Source organism: Mya arenaria, chromosome 14, assembly GCF_026914265.1.
Source record: "Mya arenaria isolate MELC-2E11 chromosome 14, ASM2691426v1".
NCBI lineage: Eukaryota > Metazoa > Mollusca > Bivalvia > Myida > Myidae > Mya > Mya arenaria.
In genome coordinates this window covers 2895059-2917932 of record NC_069135.1, presented here as the reverse complement: position 1 = coordinate 2917932, position 22874 = coordinate 2895059, and the positions used below count along the sequence as shown (strand labels likewise).

The window sequence follows — 22874 nt, the reverse complement described above, 5'->3', positions numbered from 1 at the left end:
AAGGGGTCATCGACTGGTTAGGTTGAACTTCCATGTCAAGTTTGATGACCATAGGTTCAGGAATTGTTGAGTTTGCATTCAAGGTCACTGTGACCTTGACCTTTGACTTGATGACCCCAAAAATCTATAGGGGACTGGCCCAACCTCCAAATCAAGTTTGAAGGTAATGCGTGCAGGCATTGTCAAGTTATCACTTAGACAACCTTTTATCATTCAAGGTCACTGTGTCCTTGACCTTTGACCCGATGACCCTTAAAATCAATATGGGTCATCTACCGGTTATCCCCAGCCTCCATGCCAAGTTTGAAGACCATAGGTCAAGGCATTGTTGAGTTATCACTCAGACAAGTTTTAACAACCTTTCACCATTAAAGGTCACTCTGACCTTGAACTTTGACCCGATGACCCTAAATCAATAGGGGTCATATCCTGGTCAGGCCCAACCTTAATGTCAAGTTTGCTGACCATACATCCAGGAATTGTCAAGTTATCTCCCGGACAAGCTTTGGTCTACCGACAGACAGACTAACCGACTGACCTACCGACAGACCTACATGTGCAAAGCAATATACCCCCTTTTTTTCGAAGGGGTGTATAATAAAGAGATGTTTCAAAAAAAAAAAAATTGTTTAAGCCATTAACAAACCCACCTGTCATGACATAAAATAGTCATTGTGGGTTCTTTCACAGAAAATATTAATTAGTAAAAACTGGTATATAAACCAGACCCATCAAGTATAAACATACTGTCATGGATTTATAACAGTCTATAGACATTCCATAACTTCCATCCATATGATGTATAAACATAACAACGTTAACAGATATAATGGCTGGAGGTCCAAAACTGACACTGCTTAAAATAGAACATTTGGTTTGATATTGCCTAGCACTTGTAGGCCATGTTGGGTCGCAATGTCTGGCCAAAATTATGATTACTGGAGCAATAGGCAGAATCAGAATGACACTCCTTCAGTTCCAATAATGTATAGGTCTTTGTCACCATTAACTAGAGTTAAACTGACCACTCAATATAATTTATAGGTCTTTGTCAACATCTTCTGGAGATAAACTGACCACTCTTTCTATGTTTGGGTCTTTGTCATCATCTTCTGGAGTTAAACTGACCACTCCATATAATGTATGGGTCTTTGTCATCATCTTCTAAAGGTAAACTGACCACTCCATGTAATGTATGGGTCTTTGTCATCATATTCTGGAGTTAAACTGACCACTCCATATAATGTTTATGTCTTTGTCATCATCTTCTGGAGTTAAACTGACCACTCCATATAATGTTTATGTCTTTGTCAACGTCTCCTGGAGTTAAACTGACCACTCCATATAATTTATGGGTCTTTGTCATCATCTTCTGGAGTTAAACTGACCACTCCATATAATGTATAGGTCTTTGTCAACATCTTCTGGAGTTAAGCTGACCACTCCATATAATGTATGGGTCTTTGTCAACATGTTCTGAAGTTAAACTGGCCACTCCATATAATGCATAGGTCTTTGTCAACATCTTCTGGAGATAAACTGACCACTCTTTCTATGTTTGTGTCTTTGTCATCATATTCTGGAGTTAAACTGACCACTCCATATAATGTATAGGTCTTTGTCATCATCTTCTGGAGATAAACTGACCACTTCATCTAATGTTTGGGTCTTTGTCATCATCTTCTGGAGATAAACTGACCACTCTTTCTATGTTTGGGTCTTTGTCATCATCTTCTGGAGTTAAACTGACCACTCCATATTATGTATGGGTCTTTGTCAACATGTTCTGGAGTTAAACTGACCACTCCATATAATGTATAGGTCTTTGTCAACATGTTCTGGAGTTAAACTGACCACTCCATATAATTTATGGGTCTAAGTCAACATCTTCTGGAGTTAAACTGACCACTCCATATAATGTATGGGTCTTTGTCAACATGTTCTGAAGTTAAACTTGCCACTCCATATAATGCATAGGTCTTTGTCAACATCTTCTGGAGATAAACTGACCACTCTTTCTATGTTTGTGTCTTTGTCATCATCTTCTGGAGTTAAACTGACAACTTCATATAATGTATAGGTCTTTGTCATCATCTTCTGGAGATAAACTGACCACTTCATCTAATGTTTGGGTCTTTGTCATCATCTTCTGGAGTTAAACTGACCACTCCATATAATGTATGGGTCTTAGTCAAAATCTTCTGGAGTTAAACTGACCACTCCATATAATGTATAGGTCTTTGTCATCATCTTCTGGAGATAAACTGACCACTTCATCTAATGTTTGGGTCTTTGTCATCATCTTCTGGAGTTAAACTGACCACTCCATATAATGTATAGGTCTTTGTCAACATCTTCTGGAGATAAACTGACCACTCTTTCTATGTTTGGGTCTTTGTCATCATCTTCTGGAGTTAAACTGACCACTCCATATAATGTATGGGTCTTTGTCAACGTCTCCTGGAGTTAAACTGACCACTCCATATAATTTATGGGTCTTTGTCATCATCTTCTGGAGTTAAACTGACCACTCCATATAATGTATAGGTCTTTGTCAACATCTTCTGGAGTTAAGCTGACCACTCCATATAATGTATGGGTCTTTGTCAACATGTTCTGAAGTTAAACTGGCCACTCCATATATTGCATAGGTCTTTGTCAACATCTTCTGGAGATAAACTGACCACTCTTTCTATGTTTGTGTCTTTGTCATCATATTCTGGAGTTGAACTGACCACTCCATATAATGTATAGGTCTTTGTCATCATCTTCTGGAGATAAACTGACCACTTCATCTAATGTTTGGGTCTTTGTCATCATCTTCTGGAGTTAAACTGACCACTCCATATAATGTTTATGTCTTTGTCAACGTCTCCTGGAGTTAAACTGACCACTCCATATAATTTATGGGCCTTTGTCATCATCTTCTGGAGTTAAACTGACCACTCCATATAATGTATAGGTCTTTGTCAACATCTTCTGGAGTTAAGCTGACCACTCCATATAATGTATGGGTCTTTGTCAACATGTTCTGAAGTTAAACTGGCCACTCCATATAATGCATAGGTCTTTGTCAACATCTTCTGGAGATAAACTGACCACTATTTCTATGTTTGTGTCTTTGTCATCATATTCTGGAGTTAAACTGACCACTCCATATAATGTATAGGTCTTTGTCATCATCTTCTGGAGATAAACTGACCACTTCATCTAATGTTTGGGTCTTTGTCATCATCTTCTGGAGATAAACTGACCACTCTTTCTATGTTTGGGTCTTTGTCATCATCTTCTGGAGTTAAACTGACCACTCCATATTATGTATGGGTCTTTGTCAACATGTTCTGGAGTTAAACTGACCACTCCATATAATGTATAGGTCTTTGTCAACATGTTCTGGAGTTAAACTGACCACTCCATATAATTTATGGGTCTAAGTCAACATCTTCTGGAGTTAAACTGACCACTCCATATAATGTATGGGTCTTTGTCAACATGTTCTGAAGTTAAACTTGCCACTCCATATAATGCATAGGTCTTTGTCAACATCTTCTGGAGATAAACTGACCACTCTTTCTATGTTTGTGTCTTTGTCATCATATTCTGGAGTTAAACTGACCACTTCATATAATGTATAGGTCTTTGTCATCATCTTCTGGAGATAAACTGACCACTTCATCTAATGTTTGGGTCTTTGTCATCATCTTCTGGAGTTAAACTGACCACTCCATATTATGCATGGGTCTTAGTCAAAATCTTCTGGAGTTAAACTGACCACTCCATATAATGTATAGGACGTTTGTCATCATTTTCTGGAGATAAACTGACCACTCCATCTAATGTTTGGGTCTTTGTCATCATCTTCTGGAGTTAAACTGACCACTCCATATAATGTATGGGTCTTAGTCAACATCTTCTGGAGTTAAACTGACCACTCCATATTATGTATGGGTCTTTGTAAACATGTTCTGGAGTTAAACTGACCACTCCATATAATGTATAGGTCTTTGTCAACATGTTCTGGAGTTAAACTGGCCACTCCATATAATGTTTATGTCTTTGTTAACATCTTCTGGCGATAAACTGACCACTCCATATTATGTATGGGTCTTTGTCATCATCTTCTGGAGATAAACTGACCACTCCATATTATGTATAGGTCTTTGTCATCATCTTCTGGAGTTAAACTGACCACTCCATGTAATGTATAGGTCTTTGTCAACATCTTCTGGAGTTAAAGTGGCCACTCCATATAATGTATAGGTCTTTGCCAACATCTTCTGGAGATAAACTGACCACTCCATATTATGTATAGGTCTTGGTCATCATCATCTTCTGGAGTTAAACTGACCACTCCATATAATGTATAGGTCTTTGTCATCATCTTCTGGAGATAAACTGACCACTCCATGTAATGTATAGGTCTTTGTCAACATCTTCTGGAGTTAAACTGACCACTCCATATTATGTATAGGTCTTTGTCATCATCTTCTGGAGATAAACTGACCACTCCATATTATGTATAGGTCTTTGTCATCATCTTCTGGAGTTAAACTGACCACTCCATATAATGTATAGGTCTTTGTCATCATATTCTGGAGTTAAACTGACCACTCAATAAAATGTATAGGTCTTTGTCATCATCTTCTGGAGATAAACTGACCACTCTTTCTATGTTTGTGTCTTTGTCATCATCTTCTGGAGTTAAACTGACCACTCAATATAATGTATAGGTCTTTGTCATCATCTTCTGGAGATAAACTGACCACTTCATCTAATGTTTGGGTCTTTGTCATCATCTTCTGGAGTTAAACTGACCACTCCATATAATGTATGGATCTTAGTCAACATCTTCTGGAGTTAAACTGACCACTCCATATTATGTATGGGTCTTTGTCATCATCTTCTGGAGTTAAACTGACCACTCCATATAATGTATAGGTCTTTGTCATCATCTTCTGGAGTTAATCTGACCACTCAATATAATGTATAGGTCTTTGTCATCATCTTCTGGAGATAAACTGACCACTTCATCTAATGTTTGGGTCTTTGTCATCATCTTCTGGAGTTAAACTGACCACTCCATATAATTTATAGGTCTTTGTCACCATCTTCTGGAGATAAACTGACCACTCTTTCTATGTTTGTGTCTTTGTCATCATATTCTGGAGTTAAACTGACCACTCAATATAATGTATAGGTCTTTGTCATCATATTCTGGAGATAAACTGACCACTTCATCTAATGTTTGGGTCTTTGTCATCATCTTCTGGAGTTAAACTGACCACTCCATATAATGTATGGATCTTAGTCAACATCTTCTGGAGTTAAACGGACCACTCCATATTATGTATGGGTCTTTGTCATCATCTTCTGGAGTTAAACTGACCACTCCATATAATGTATAGGTCTTTGTCATCATCTTCTGGAGATAAACTGACCACTCCATCTAATGTTTGGGTCTTTGTCATCATCTTCTGGAGTTAAACTGACCACTCCATATAATGTATGGGTCTTAGTCAACATGTTCTGGAGTTAAACTTGCCACTCCATATAATGTATAGGTCTTTGTCAACATGTTCTGGAGTAAAACTGGCCACTCCATATAATGTTTATGTCTTTGTTAACATCTTCTGGAGATAAACTGACCACTCCATATTATGTATGGGTCTTTGTCATCATCTTCTGGAGATAAACTGACCACTCCATATTATGTATAGGTCTTTGTCATCATCTTCTGGAGTTAAACTGACCACTCCATGTAATGTATAGGTCTTTGTCAACATCTTCTGGAGTTAAACTGACCACTCCATATAATGTATGGGTCTTTGTCATCATCTTCTGGAGTTAAACTGACCACTTCATGTAATGTATGGTTCTTTATCAAAGTCTCCTGGAGTGAAACTGACCACTCTGTATAATTTATGGGTCTTTGTCATCATCTCCTGGAGTTAAACTGACCACTCCATGTAATGTATGGGTCTTTGTCATCATCTCCTGGAAACTGACCATTCCATATAACGTATGGTTCTTTATCAAAGTCTCCTGGAGTTAAACTGACCACTCTGTATAATTTATGGGTCTTAAATGTCAAATTCTATAGGAGTGTAAATGAACACTCCACAAGATGTCTGCATCTTTGTCAAAAGGATTACTACAAATTTACCTCAGCAATGTACCTCAGCAATACCTGTGTCACTACATAAACTTTTATTTTTAAATTGAAAAGCACTCTCAGGTGAGAAGGTGTGTATGTACCTGACGACCTTGGTTCCCTGCCTGGTGACCTGGATGTCCACCATGGTTCCCGTGTCAGAGTATGAGGCCAGGTTGATCTCAGAAAACTCAGCCTGCAACACATCAGCATGTGTGTAAGCAGTATTAATGATACTGAAAAAACATATTTTGTGACATACCCAGAGACAAAAGCTTATCATTGTATATCCACTGTTATTTGTGCTCTACAATCAATTGGGAACATCACTTTTATAATTATTTTGAGATTAAACCATTCAGTATTGTTTAAAATATAATTGGTGAACAAAATTTTCCATGATTGTGCATCATAAAACAGGGATGGGATTAAACATGGATTAAACAAGGATCAGAAAAGAGAAAGACATGCAGATGCCACTACAAACTTGTCCATTTGTTTTCACTTGATTAAAGACCACAATGATTAATGTACGAATGTATTTGAGTCAGCTTGATTTGACATGTCATGTAAACAAGTGTACTGTAACAGTCCCTTCCAAGTGAGAGCCAACATTTAGGCTATTGCAAAAGATCATTATGGCATTAATGTATTTGACAACCATCGAATATGAATCCAGCAGTCAATGACAACAAGGCAATGTCACTAAGAATATGACAATACTTGGCAAGAACCACAAACATATATAAAAGAAGCTTCTTTCAGTTCCTGTAATGTCTCGATAAATCCATGTTATGTACCGGTAGCCAGAGTATATCTTGTATTATTTATGATTCAGAATATTGACCCAAACTAATAACATTATCATGGGAGCAATGTAACTCATAAAAGCTGCCATTTTTCCTTCGTCAGTTTTTCCCTTTCATTTGGTCCTCTCAGCACAAATTTATACAAAGGTTTCAAATTGTATTTTTGCAACAGTCATTAGGAACACTGGGGATTGGCTTTGCTCAGCTGATACAAAGTTTTATTATAGACGAAGAAGTGAAGACACATTCATTTATGCATTGTGTCCATTTTACCCTCCAAGGAAAGCAATCAGAAAAATATTCATGATGTGAAAATATACATATACGTTACAGGCTCCAACCTTTTCTAAACAATATCTGGCAGAATATTATTACTGAAGTAGATGTTCAGAAATTCAATACAAAATATGAAAATTTCATGACAATCGTGTGCAAGCTATCAATAAATTATTTATCGTGGGTGAACATACTATTAATTTTCATTCAGAAATGACACTGCAGGCAAGATGAAACCATATGAACTTAACTCAATGGTGTCTTTGTAATAGAAGGCGATAATAATGCAATAGGAACTACTAAAGCAGAGTATAATTGTTCGCCTCAGTGTAAGATCACAATATTTTTCATCAAATGAGCACCAAAAGCTGTATCTAAAATGGATATAAAATGACAGTTAATAGTAATTTTTTAGAAGATGCGAACAGATATTAAAGAAACGCAAGAATTTGCCCTAGAGCTATCAATTTCCTATTTTTAGTAACAGTGACCTTGACCCCACAAACCCAAAAAACAATCCCAAGCTGGATCTGCACATAAGATACCTACCAACTAAATTTCATCACTATCCATTAACCTTAAGTTATTGAGTAAAAAATCAAAACTGAAAACCAACCATAACCCTACCAAAAATCTGATTAGCAACCTGACCCTTCAAATCTTAAGGGATAGTAATGATTACCTGTTCAACTCTGACATCCCAGTCTCCAAATATCTTTCTGCCCTGGAAGTATTTTCCCCTGCAATTATACAATATTCAAATGAACACTAGCCCTAGTGGGGTGGGGGAGAAGCCCAGAAACAAAACTCTTACAATGAAAACCCTGTTTCTTCCTAGACCGGAACAGTAATTACTAATTTAGGCATTTTCTTAGCTCTAAATATTTTATAATTTAAAGTAAGGTTAACCAATCATGACCCAATTAGAACATAACATTTTACAGAAATGTTTGAACTACTGTGAATTCATTAATGTTCATGGGCATGATATTTCGTGGTTTGCCGAAAACAAATAAATTCCTGGGTACTTGAATTCGTGGATTTTCATTTTTGAAAAAAAAAAAATTGAAGATGCGATCATCCTAGATCGTCTGTATAATATCCACGCGCTGGCCCGTGATTTCCATCTTCCGTCACTCGGTTTATGACACTCGCTAATGTGGTACGACATGCCAATTAGTGCATATACCCATGTCACTTATCGATTTAACTGGGAATAAAGGTAATAAAAGAAGATGTACCCTGATCATAAATACAGATAGGGGAAGCCATTGAATGCCAATTAAGAATTTTGCAAACTGTGAAAACACCAAAAAGGTGCGTATATTGTCACGTTAGGTGCTTAGTAATCTTCAATATACAAGAAATCGATTAATTATTTTATTAAATCAAAGAATTGAGTATGGACACTCAACACGCACATCTTGTAAACTTGGAGATTTTCATTAACAGCATATGTTTAAACATGTGCTTATAACTGTCATTTGCTGTATAAAACACATTTAATTGATTTGGTTCATTATTTGTTAAAGGCAGTTATAATATATTAACAGAATAATGATCGTAAGTTATACAGTGAGACAGGTTTTAACACTGTATACTGCAACCTCTGTAAAGAATATACTAGAGTATGTACGTAACAAGGCAATTGAAAAAGTGAATAAAGGGTTTATATTTCGTGGGATCTTGAATTCGTGGATCACCAAACCCACGAAAACCACGAACATTAATGCCCCATGAACATTAATGATTTCACAGTAGTTGAGAATCAAATGATCAAGATAATGCTTAAAATATGAGAGTTTGTCTCAACACTGTTATGTATTCCTCTGTACTTCTATCACGTTCGATCATGTCAAAGCTCCTTTTGCTCAAGATGACAGAACTGCTAGAAATTGAATCTAATTTTAATATACCGATACTCATAAGCAGATTTGAGACACCATTTTAATATGATGTTTCAGAGTTTGTCTCATTTGTCTTTAATGTTCGTGTTTAACAATAGTTACTGTGCATATGTATATCACTTTCAGAACTGATTTACCAGGGTATCTACAAAGGTCAGTGTAGAGAGTTGCACATATTTAAGCAGCCTAAACATTAGATCTAATGATAAAACTACAGGCTCTGATTTGCTAGTAGGGAGTCCTGGATTCCAACCCAAGACCAGCCTGAATGACAATGCACATACCAGTTAGTGTGAATGCACATACCAGTTAGTGTGAATGCACATACCAGTTAGTGTGCTGGTCATCTACAACCAGGAGTGTTTTACATCGGTCCTTATTATAAGCTGGTTTCTGGGCCTGTACTGCAGTGATAACAGAGGAGAACAGCCCAGTAGAACTCTGAGACTTTGACGGGGAGCTTGGTGCGCTCGGAGAGGGACCCCGCTTGGAGAAGTTGAGCCGTGAAAAGTTGAGCTCTTCATCATCTCGCAACTCCCCCTAAAGAAATACACAGAGTTTACCAGCCTTTTCAATATTAAAATTAAAACATCATTAAATTAAGTACCTTACATAATGTCAAAGCTACATCATAAACCAAAGAAAGTTAATCATCATAGTTATTCACTTGTAAGAATTTATGTTTAAAATTTCAAGACTCAATGCAAGAAGATAGGAAAGCAGTACATAGTTGAATGTTGCTTGGTACTTATGGCATTTAAACCCCATAAATACCCAACACAGCAAGACATTGAATCAAATGTTAATGAGCCAACACTCTTAAATCAAGCTTTTACATTATTTCTTTTAACTGAAGATTCAACTGTGCAAGACCAACCTGCAGATCCCCAGAACTAAACCTGCGCCGCAGGAAGTTCATTCCCCCATCCAATGAGTTTTTAAAGTTTGCGAACGAAATTTTGACGACTGAAAGCGGTGCCGACAGCGAACTTAAATTGAGTGAAGCAAAGAAATCAGTGGCTGTGCTCTGCCGAGCCACTATGGAAGCCCTGTGGTGATCATCCAATCAGCTCTCAAGGAGTTACAATCTCCGGAATAGTCATTGTAGTATGTCCAACGTTTCACATTTTTTGTTAATCCATTATCCTGTTTAGCACATGTTCATCTCATAATAAGCATACTCTGAAAATAGAAAAAAAAGTGTTTTTACTTATCTGTTAAATAAGTCAGAAAAAAAGTAAAAAAAATAGTTCTGTATAGACAGTCATTGGGATGAGGTACAATAGCAATATCCAAATAAGAGCACCATATGGCCATTTATGGCTGTTTACCCAAGAGAAGCAAATAGAGCAGACACTTTTCACAGTAACTTGAATAATACATGTGTGGGTTCTGTTTATCAAACATAGCCTCTGAAACTGACACTTTACAGTAATTATTTCCAACACTCAGTCTGTAGAAAGTCTTTAGATCTGTTAATTACATGAAGATTGAACTATGACAATTGCATCCTCAATGATATTGGTCAACCTTCTTGAAACATCAAGATATGTCCCAGTTTATTTTATAACCTAGACAACTACACCTTTTGCTGGGATAAGTAAAAAAAGACTATCATTAAACATAATATTCAAGAGCATTAACTAATGGAAACTTGAAGCACTGTAACTACAGTTTGAATATAAGGGACAAGCTACTCTTAAAGAGCCAACATGCATGCAGTAACTGCTGAAAAACCAATCAAATGATTTTTTTGTCTGAAGCTTTCTAAATGATAAAATCAGAATCTGGCAGTCACAATAGCTTAAACACTAACATGTCCAAACATCAATTAAGATACTGCATCCAAAAGGCATTGAGTATACATGTTTATGATGACTTGTGTTTATAGTACATACTCAATTTATTTGTGTGTATAGTACATACTCAGTCGTTGTGTCTATAACAGGGCTCGAATTTAGCACTCGCACACTCGCAGAATGCAAGCCAAAGTTGGAAAATGCAAGTTGAATTTAAAGACACTCGCAAAAATTTGCGAGTTCAAAATTTGCAATCCTTGAAATAGACATGAACATAATCAGTGATCACAATTGATATAAAACTAATTTAAGAAATGCCTACTTTCATTTTTCGATAATCACAGAGAAACTGATGACGTTGATTAACGTTATGCGCACAGGCAGGTACTGATTAATATGTGGCAAGTACTTTTTACTATGTATTTTTGTAGACTGATCTTTCGTTTAAACTTTTGGCGGCTGTTTCTAGCACTATTCGTTTCGAGACACAGTCTGTATAATGATGGCAAGCAAAGAAAAGATCAGTTCTTTTACGCATGTTGATTTTAAATTTGCCAATGATGGCAATTATCAGTTCCAAAAAAAGAAGCCAAAATGAAATAATCCGTATGTTAAAGCTGCTTCAATGTGGAAGAGGAAGTTGAACATTTAATTGACCCTCAGCACAAATGACGGAAGGAATGTATTCAAAATATTTTGCACATACCAATACTCGCCTGATCAGACTTCCTCAGAATGTATTGTCAGTGTAACATATATAATGATATCGTTTAAAGAACAATTACATAATCATTCATTAAAACAATTGTACTATTCCTTAAACCATTGTTTTTCATACAATACATACCTTTTCCTAGCAAACACAAAGGTTTGCCCTAAAAACATTCAATTGAGTGTCTAATTTTGCGAGTTGAAAGTTTAAGCACTCGCAAAAATTTGCGAGTATCAAAAAAAGTTAAAATTCAAGCCCTGTATAGTACATACTAGGGATGCAAACTGGCAAAACTGATATTCGAATATTCGGTAATTCTTTCGAACAAATATTCGAATATTCGATTACCTAAATCCATCTTTTAAAAGTTGTAGTAAACTATTATAATGTTTGCTAAAGTAATAGCCGGGGCATTTTAGCCTAACCACTACGGGCGGAGGACCCTGAATTTCACCGAATGAGCCTCTGAAATTTCTCATCTGGTAAAATGGCATTATGCACCATGGAGGCTCTTTCCGTAGGAGGGACAGCCTTGTCCTGGGATTGACCTCTACTAAATAAAACTATACTAAGTAGAAAAACCAAACCAACTCAGGAACTAGTTTATTCCCTAATTGGCAGACATTTAAATTTCCCTAAATGACATATGACGCATGTTTAGTGTATTGTCATCACATTCACACCTCTGGCAGTATAGGCCAATCGTTGTAAAAACAAGACAAACAAACTTTAAACAAAACATGAGAGTTGTAGGCAATAGGTTTATAATAATATTTATTCAACAACAAAACATCGAATATTCTAATACCGATTTTGACATTCTAATACCAAACGTTTGATCGTATATTCGAATATTCATACATTCATTTGCATCCCTAGTATATACTCAGTCTAGTTGTGTCTATAGCACATACTCAGTCTAGTTGTGTCTATAGGACATACTCAGTCTAGTTGTGTCTATAGGACATACTCAGTCTAGTTGTGTCTATAGGACATACTCAGTCTAGTTGTGTCTATAGGACATACTCAGTCTAGTTGTGTCTATAGGACATACTCAGTCTAGTTGTGTCTATAGGACATACTCAGTCTAGTTGTGTCTATAGGACATACTCAGTCTAGTTGTGTCTATAGTACATACTCAGTCTAGTTGTGTCTATAGTACATACTCAGTCTAGTTGTGTCTATCTGACAAACTCAGTTTATTTGTGTGTATAGTACAATTCATACTTAGTCTAGTTGTGTCTATAGTACATATTGAGTTTATTTGTGTGTATAGTACATACTCAGTTTATTTGTGTGTATAGTACATACTCAGTTTATTTGTGTGTATAGTACATACTCAGTTTATTTGTGTGTATAGTACATACTCAGTTTATTTGTGTGTATAGTACATACTCAGTTTATTTGTGTGTATAGTACATACTCAGTTTATTTGGGTGTATAGTACATACTCAGTTTATTTGTGTGTATAGTACATACACAGTCGAGTTAATTGTGTCTACAGTTCATACTCACTGTTCACCCGCAGTGCTTTAGAGTCCATCCTGTCTATCTTGGTAATATCTTGGCTGTTTCAAAAATGAATAAGGTCTACTAAATCTAGAGCTTTGAGCTAAATGCATTTGTTTTCTGTTAATGACACTGAAGTTTACAAATATACATTTAAATGAAGCCCTTATCCTATATACAGTGAAACTGCGTTCCTTCAAACAAGCGGTCGTTCGAGAACCGGCGTTCCCTCGAGGTCGGAGCTTGGTCCCGAACTATTTTCCTTCTATTTTCATATAAAATATACCCACGCTGCATCGAAACCTAATTATGTCGAGCAGTCGAGCAATATCCTCGGTCCCAAGTACACAATTCGTGCACAAAACCTTTTGGCTCCCTCGAGGACAAAATTTCACACTTTTTCCCGAACGCGTGTTACAAAATAAACAAACAATTGCTAGGTGTAAAATTTTCGCAAGTTGTAACAAGAGGCACATCAGTGCCTGTGCTCCACTGGCCAAAAGGTTCAAGCAAAGACCACCTAACGAACATTTTCGTCAAGTTTCATAGAAATACAATCATCAATTTTTGAGGAGAAGTTATTTAAAAAAAATTGTTTACTTTAATAGCTCTGGCTGCCATGTTGTGCAGTGGACCGAAATGATTTGGGCAATTTGAGTAAAGGAGCACCAAACAAACATTTCTGTCAAGTTTTATCGAAAAAAGGTCATCGGTTTCGACGACAAGTCGTATAAAGTTTTTTTATTTTTTAGCTCTGGCAGCCATGGTGTGCAGTGGACTGGAACCATTTAACAAATTTTGGTTAATGACCACCCAAGGAACATTTCTGTCAAGTTTCATCAAAATCTGATCATCGGTTTCTGAGGAGAAGTGGTGTAAAGATTTTTCCTATTTTTAGCTCTGGCTGCCATGTTGTGCAGCGGAACGGAACCATTTGGGCCATTTTGTCAAAGATTTTGTTGAGATGACCCTTGTTATTAAGTCTCATAAAGATTATGTCAAAATTGTGACGCAGGCAATTTGTGGACTGACGATTGACTAACATGTAATCTTGTCTTGTCATATGACAGGCGAGCTAAAAATTACAAACCATTGTTTTCCAAATGGAAATGGAGACGTCCTTTGCTTTGTACAAAGGATCAGAAGATCGCAAAACAAGCAAAGAAATAAACCTTGGAATTGTTCTTTTTTGTTATCACTTTTGATTTATCAGAACTGCTATATAATCATAATTGTGGTAAATCAGTTTCAGACTGGTTGTTAGGTGTACCCACACAGCACATGTCATGTGATACCTAGCAGGAAAGATGGCTTTGGTTAAACATTGTAAACGAAGAAATAACAGCACATATCTATGAAAATAGATGTTTTAATGTTTAATGTTTTTCCTTTAAACTATAAATATCGACCCAAAATAATGCTTAAAAGTTAAACAATTAATAAACATTTAATCTGAATAGATTATGAAGCAAATATCTAACCTGAACAAGAACTGACGAGATAGAATCGACTTGGTGTTTCACTTACACTTTTCGGCCATTTAAGTTACTAAAAATAGCTGTTTCATAAACTTTCAGAATGTCACTTAAACGAAAATTAATGTTCAGTCTATATATACTTTCCTATGTATAAATGTAAGGTTTTTAAATTGATCTTTTTGTGAAAACTTTATGCTTATATGTTTACTCATAAATTATTATTGTTTAAAAATTATTTAAAGATGCTATACGTGAAAAATTAAGACATTATTTTTTTTTCTATTAAAGGGAGGTAATTCAGTAGTAAAATGTAATCAAAGCTATTAAAGCATGGCATTTCTTTTCTAACCATGTTGATATTATTACAGTCTATTCAAGCAAGATGCCTTTTGTTTTTACATAGTACCCATAGGTTCTGAAAAACAAGGAGCACTATTCCCAACAGAAGGATGTCACTCCCTATCACTGCATGAGCATCATAATAAAGAAATGTTTACTCAAACTGCAAGCTGCTCAATTGAAATAGGTATTTACCTCAAGCATACAGTTTTATAATGTGGCAAAATAGTCGGACTACTAGATTGTCATTCGGACTAGTAAAATATGCCATTATGCTAGTCCAACTGGCTAGTAGGTTAAAATGTTTTTCGTGAAGACTGCGGACGAGAAGTCCTTAAAGGTTTTTCCATTTTTAACTCTCGCAGCCATGTTGTGCAGCGGACCGGAACCATTTGGGCAATTTTGGTTAAAGGGCATCCCGATGAACATTTATGTAAAGTTTCATCAAAATCTGATAATCGGTTTCTGAGAAGATGTAGTTTAACGTTTTTTTCTATTCTTAGCTCTGGTGCCCATGTTGTGCAGCAGACCAGAACTGTTTGGGCTATTTTGGTTAAGGACTACCCAAGTAACATTTCTGTCAAGTTTCATTGCAATACGATCATCGGTTTCTGAGGAGAAGTCGTTTAAAGGTTTTTCTATTTTTACCTCTGGGGGCCATCTTGTGCAGTGGACCGAAACCATTGAAGCAAATTTGATAAAGGACCATCCAAGGAACATTTCTGTTAAGTTTCATCAAAATCTGATCATCGGTTTCTGAGAAGATGTTCTTTAAAGGTTTTTCTATTTTTTTGCCCTGGCAGCCATGTTGTGCAGCGGACCGAAACCATTTGAGCAATTTTGGTTAAGGACCACCCAAGGAACAATTCTGTCAAGTTTCATCAAAATCTGCCTATCCGTTTCAGAGGAGATGTCGTTTAAAGATTTTGCTATTTTTAGCTGTGGCGGCCATATTGTGCAATGGACCAGAACCATTTGAGCAATTTTAATAAAGGACCACCCAAGGAACATTACTGTCAAGTTTCATCAAAATCTGCCGAACCGTTTCAGAGGAGATGTCGTTTAAAGATTTTGCTATTTTTAGCTCTGGCGGCCATATTGTGCAATGGACCGGAACCATTTGAGCAATTTTGGTAAAGGACCACCAAAGGAACATTCCTGTGAAGTTTTGTCAAAATCCGCTTATCAGTTTCAGAGGAGATGTCGTTTAAAGTAAAAGTTTACGCACGCACGCACGCACGCACGCACGCACGCACTCACGACGGACAATCTGTGATGACATAAGCTCGATGGCCTTCGGCCAGTGGAGCTAAAAATTGCAATGACAGTTGAAGGCAAGTTGATAAGCTGTGAAAAACCGTTTTTCACTGTTAACGCATGGCCGATTTTAGTTGGTATGGGCATTTGAGATGATAATTATGAGAAGTTAATGACGAGAAGTTAACGCTTCAAATGTGGTCAGAAGGTTCTTTGAATTCACTGCCGATGCTGACCGGGATCTTCAGACGCTCTGTACGCTGTCACGTCACATTACGATTGAACAGTTTCGCGAAACCGACAAGATGCGCCAATCAACAATCCTTGATTTTGCGAAACTTAAATCTGACTAATACCACAATATGTACTGTCATTCAAATGTTGCTTGTTACGAAAATGAGCTTTTTTGTTAAAATAAACATTTCTATTTATTCATTTATTGTTTTTTCTTTTGCATTTTACATTTAGTTTACGTCAACCCGTGAACATATTAGCGATTTCCACAACGCAACACATAATCGGTGTCTTAGTAAACAGTCTGTTTGACGACTTCAAACTTAAAATACACTGAAAGATATTTCATATCAAACTGGAAAATTGAAAATCGGCTCGTTCGAAACATCGGTTCCCTCGAGGTTTTGGCTCGGTGCCTGGCGACCTCGAGCGATCGCAGTTTTGCTGTAAAATAATTTAATATAGCCAGTAAAATCGTTCACCTCATCATATATTTGAGTCAAAAACATGCCCACAGGCACATCTGAATTATTAATTACAACATTGATTTCAAACCCACAATTCAAAGCAATAGCATTTCCATTTATAATGCATAACAATGATAAAAAACAAATGGTTTGCTTGACTGTTATACAGTGTAAAACGTTAAGTGTTAGACAAATAGGACAAAAAATAATGCAAATGAATGACACTTTATCAACTTGATGATGAGTGACAAATGCATTTAAAGTCAAGGAGAGGTTGGAAACTGTGCTATGTAACAGTTAAAGACAAAGCCTACCTTTTTGCCTGCCATGATTTGTATGGTGGTGTTGATGTCTGTCTGGCTAATGATCTGCCATAATTTGAATGGTGGTTTTGATAGCTGGCTGGCTAGTGATGTGCCATGATTTGTATGGTGGTTTTGATGGCTGGTTGTCTAGCGGTCTGCCATGATTTGTATTGTGGTTTTGATGGCTGTCTGGCTAGTGGTCTGTCATGATTTGTATGTCTGTCATTCTCTGCATGGTGGTTTTTATGGTTGGCTGGCTAGTGGTTTGTCATGATTTGAATGCCTGCCATTCTTTTAATGGAGGTCTTGATGACTGGTATGGTGGTGTTGATGGTTGGCTAACTTCAGTGATGTGCCATGATATAAACAGTGCTTTTGATGGTTGGCTGGACAGTGGTCTGCCATGATTTGTATGTCTGCCATTCTTTGAGTGGTGGTTTTGATGGCTGGCTGGCAAGTGGTCTGCCATGATTTGTATGTCTGTCATTCTTTGGATATTGTCTTTGATGGCTGACTGGCTAGTGGTCTGCCATGATTTGTATGGTGGTTTTGATGGATGGCTGGCTAGTGGTCTGCCATGACTTGTATGGTGGTTTTAATGGATTGCTAGCTAGTGGTCTGTCATTATTTGTATGGTGGTTTTGATGGATTGTTGGTTAGTGGTCTGCCATGATTTGTATGGTGGTTTTGATGGATGGCTGGCTAGTGGTCTGCCATGATTTGTATGGTGGTTTTGATGGTTGGCTGGCTAGTGGTCTGCCATGATTTGTATGGTGGTTTTGAAGGTTGGCTGGCTAGTGGTCTGCCATAATTTGTATGGTTGTTTTGATGGATGGCTGGCTAGTAGTCTGCCATGATTTGTATGGTTGTTTTGATGGATGGCTGGCTAGTGGTATGCCATGATTTGTATGGTGGTTTTGATGGCTGACTGGCTTAGTGGTCTGCCATGATTTGTATGGTGGTTTTGATGGATGGCTGGCTAGTGGTCTGCCATGATTTTTATGGTTGTTTTGATGGATGGCTGGCTAGTGGTCTGCCATGATTTGTATGGTGTTTTTGATGGCTGACTGGCTTTGTGGTCTGCCATGATTAGTATGGTGGTTTTGATGGATGGCTGGTTAGTGGTCTGCCATGATTTGTATGGTGTTTTTGATGGCTGACTGGCTTAGTGGTCTGCCATGATTAGTATGGTGGTTTTGATGGATGGCTGGCTAGTGGTCTGCCATGATGCGTTTTGGTGGTTTGGATGGCTGACTGGCTAGTGGTCTGCCATGATTTGTATGGTGGTTTTGATGGCTGACTGGCTAGAGGTCTGCCATGATTTGTATGGTGGTTTTGATGGCTGTCTAGTGGTCTGCCATTATTTGTATGTCTGCCATTCTTTTGGTAGTGTCTTTGATTGATGGCTGACTGGCTTGTGGTCTGCCATGATTTGTATGGTGGTTTTGATGGATGGCTGGCTAGTGGTCTGCTATGATTTGTACGGTGGTTTTGATGGCTGACTGGCTAGTGGTCTGTCATGATTTGTATGGTGGTTTTGATGGATGGCTGGTTAGTGGTCTGCCATGATTTGTATGGTGGTTTTGATGGATGGCTGGCTAGTGGTCTGCCATAATTTGTATGTCTGCCATTGTTTGCATGGTTGTTTTGATGGTTGGCTGCCTAGATGTCTGCTGTGATTTATATTTCTGCCATTTTTCCATGGTGGCTTTAATGGTTGGCTGGCTAGTGGTCTGCCATGATTTTTATGGTTGTTTTGATGGCTGGTTAGCTAACGGTCTGCCATGATTGGTATAGTGGTTTTGATGGCTGTCTGGCTAGTGATGAGCCATGATTTGTATGGTGGTTTTGATGCCTGGTTGGCTAGCGGTCTGCCATGATTTGTATGGTGGTTTTGATGGCTGTCTGACTAGTGATGTGCCATGATTTGTATGATGGTTTTGATGGCTAGTTGGCTAGGGTTCTGCCATGATTTGTATGGTGGTTTTGATGGTTGGCTGACTTAGTGGTCTGCCTGGATTGGTATGGTGGTTTTGATTGCTGACTAGCTAGTAGTCTGCCTGTTTGTATGTTGGTACTTACCTGTGGCTGGCTAAGCTTCCTTTTATTATGTACCCCAGCAACTGGTTTAAAATATACAGTCGAAACCCGTTGGCTCGATATTCCAGGGACTGGCTAAAATATTTTGAGCCTCGAGAATATCGAGCCAAGGGGGATTGCTGATGAAATGTGTATTTATTTTTTTGATGCATGAAAGAAAGTCTTGTTTACTTTGTTTGTTATATGCTACATTATCTCCACCAGAGTATGTATTGGACATAATTACTGTACACAAATCAAAGACAATATCCAAATGTCATGATGCATTTGATACCATTATTATATGATTTTTTTTATTTATTTACACAATAAAACTATAAACACATCTATACGAAAACAATTAACAAGTAATCTGCATACAGTTAGGAACACATACAATAGCTTAGGTTGTACCGGGTCCTTCTCTAGATTGCTCAGCATTTGACATTTGTATAAATTCTTCCAGTTGGAGAAACATTCAGTGCAATTTTTATGTGAAGATGCCTTATCAAAATGCATTGAGATTTATTAATGAATGACATACTTTTGACGTTTGTACTCTTGCCAATTAAAGACGGAAAATAAAGTGATAGCATGTTTGCTCAAACTGTTAAACCATTTAAATTTGATGATAATTATGATACCAATCAAGCAAATCTAATCGATTAGAGCCTCAGCTAAATGAAGGCTGCCAAACAAACAAATCAAGGTGTGAAATTCATCTCTGAGCCCGCAAGAATGAAATTGAGACAAGCAAACAAAACAAAGTACCGTATTATATCATGCATAGGACGCACTTTTTAACCCCCAATTCTCGTCTTAAAAATTTCCTGCGTCCTTTCTATGCTATTAGAATTTCATCTGTTTTTTTCCAAGTCCATTTCAGGTCAAAAATATCGGACCGGGGAAGAACGCGGTAATAGTAAGTATCTGTACTGCGTCACCGAAGAGAACAACTGACATAGGTAAAATCAGGCAAGTTAACACAAGCAGAAATATATTGAATGTTTACTTTAAAATGATTTATTGATAAATAAATTGAAAACAAACATGAGTGTTTACTTTTTTACAAAAGGGACGCTACTCACAAAAATTCAATGTGAGTCAGCATTTAACTGGATTGAGTTATAACGGCATCGGAAAATCGGGAAAGGAGGTAAATATCAATTAATCGTTGTTCATGATTTTAATGTTTCGATATTTTACAAAACATTTTGTTGTATGTTACTGTTTTAAAAAATTAATAAAGGAATGTGCATAACGCAAAGTAGCATTATTGTCACTATCAAATCTTTTCAAATGTGCGAAGGTGTGAAAAACACCCACTGTCTGTCATTAGAAAAACAAGAATAGAACGAACTATTGCGATGGTAATACCGTATGGTTGTTTGTTCGCACTTTAACCGTCGTGCCTTCCGCTGGCAAGGATAATTACCGACACAAATTAATTATGCCTGACATGCTTTATTCAGCGCAGCGACAAGCCTTATCAAAACAATCATCAGTTTTGACGATACACAGTTTTGCAACGGTTGACTGTCATTCAGAAGGCATGTCGGAACTATTGCAACGGTTGCAATGGTTGACTGTCAGTCAGAAGGCGTGCTATTACAGCATTTGTATAAGTCTTATAATATGCGTGAATGTTCTCAAAATGTCAAGAATTATATCATTGTTGTGTACACTAAATTACCGAAATGTTAAATTACCGAAATACGACGATAATTATCGAAATACGCAAGACAGTTATCGAAATATGCCTTATATACATTTTTTTGTTTGTTCAATATATATTATAAATACTTTACCAACCTCAATTTTTCAGCTCCGATTTTGACATTTTTCCGCTGCATCCTATCTTATATATTAAGGGTTTTTACCCGTTTTTTCAACTATTTTTTTGCCTGCGTCCTATCTATGCTAGCGTCCTATACATGATATAATATGGTTTGAGCCAACAATGATATTGAGCCTTGCAATATTGAGCCAACGAGTTTCAACTGTAATTCATATAAAAAAGAGTGCAAATTTTTGAACATGAATCACCTGAGTCTAGGTTATAATTGACATGTTCAGTTTGATTCTACTGTGTAAGTTCTGGTAATTAAAATGAAAATCAATGTCTCATAAGAGTTTGACACACTTGCTTTTCACGAAGGTGTTCCTGGTACAATTCCTGGCCTGAGAGCATGGTGTCACCATGCAAGCTGTACAAGTGGGTTTCATCTAGTTAGACCACTCTCTTTGCATAGGGTAAGGGTTAAACCTAACCATTAAGACAAGAGTGCTATATATTATGTAGTAATAACTTATTTTACATTTATTGTAAAATAAATAAGTTGAAACTTTAAACTTACTTAAATGACAAAGTATTTTTGGGATGTCTGGCCTTTTCAGTGTGTTTTAAAAGCTTAATATAAGTGGGTTAGGGTTAGTAAATAAAACTTAATTTTTATTCTATAGTCTCTTAGAGCTGGTTTACAATCTATATGTGCAAACTACCAGACTGCCATTTGACCATGATTGAAAAATGTTTCTCTTCTTTTCATCCGATTACTTTTTTTAATTTTGCCTAGTTGTTGTTAGTCTTAACTTATTTAGCAGTATATGAATATTTTGTATTGTAACAATTGTAATAACCTTGGGATTATGAATTTTAATTTATTTAGACATATTAGATAAGTTCATAGAATAATTATACTAATGTAAAAAGCTGACGTATAAATGTGGCCTGGATTTACCAGTGGTAAACCATGCCCTGTTTCTCCCAGACTAAAATGGCATGTGCCAGTACAAATCACATGAGGGTCAAAAATAAAATAATAAAAATGCTATACAATCAAGCAAAGCAAATTTTCTTACTTGTTCATTTTCCAAATCTTAAGTCACAACTCTCCTATATGGCCAATTTATGAATCCCAAAGAAGACACAAACCCATTTCAGGCACTGTGCTGCAAAGACCAAGAGAAAATAGGCGGAGCGGTATTAATCTCTTTGAGGAGAATTTCCCACTTTGTATTGACTGAGATCGAGATAGGGTTAACCCTGCTCCATATTGATCCTAACTGCTAGCCTCTCCTAATTAATCGGCCCTAAGTCTCACAAAAATTCTGCCTCGCCCTATAGAACTACCAATTTTATTCATTTTTTACAATACTCATGTTCGCATTTTTGTAGATTCACTAATGATCAGATTTGGTTTGAGGCAATAATCTCAATTTTCTTCTCAGCCAATAAAAGGTGGTTGCCTTCACAATTTTATCATCCTTACAGCTAATGCAACATGAGCACCGCCTGCGGGTGGTGAACGCTCATCTGATTTTATCTTTTTACGTTTTATTTCTTTCATTTTTTTACATTTGATAGTGAACACGTATTCCAAATTTTGAAAGTGATAGCTTCGACAGTTTGCTCGTAAGTGACCAAGCAAGAAACGCCGCAATGCGACGAAACCAGGTTTTCAATGATTGACAAAAGAACTTCAGCCTGTGTCTGTTTTTCTATTTTTTAGTAACAGTGACCTTGACCCTAGGGACCCAAAACACAATCCT

At 36.9% G+C, this 22874-nt stretch overlaps 1 protein-coding gene across 1 annotated transcript in view; it reads right to left on the bottom strand.

Moving 5' to 3' along the window:
* LOC128216955 (synapsin-like) overlaps nt 1-22294 on the bottom strand; it is a 73754-nt gene extending 51460 nt beyond the window's left edge. The window contains exons 1-5 of the mRNA XM_052923717.1: nt 22185-22294; nt 10021-10325; nt 9472-9683; nt 7919-7976; nt 6256-6347 (exon numbers count right to left, since the gene is read on the bottom strand). Coding sequence (XP_052779677.1) covers nt 6256-6347; nt 7919-7976; nt 9472-9683; nt 10021-10062 — 404 coding nt within the window. The 5' untranslated portion in view covers nt 10063-10325; nt 22185-22294. The remainder of the gene's footprint in view (nt 1-6255; nt 6348-7918; nt 7977-9471; nt 9684-10020; nt 10326-22184) is intronic.
* Nucleotides 22295-22874: the final 580 nt, after the last annotated feature.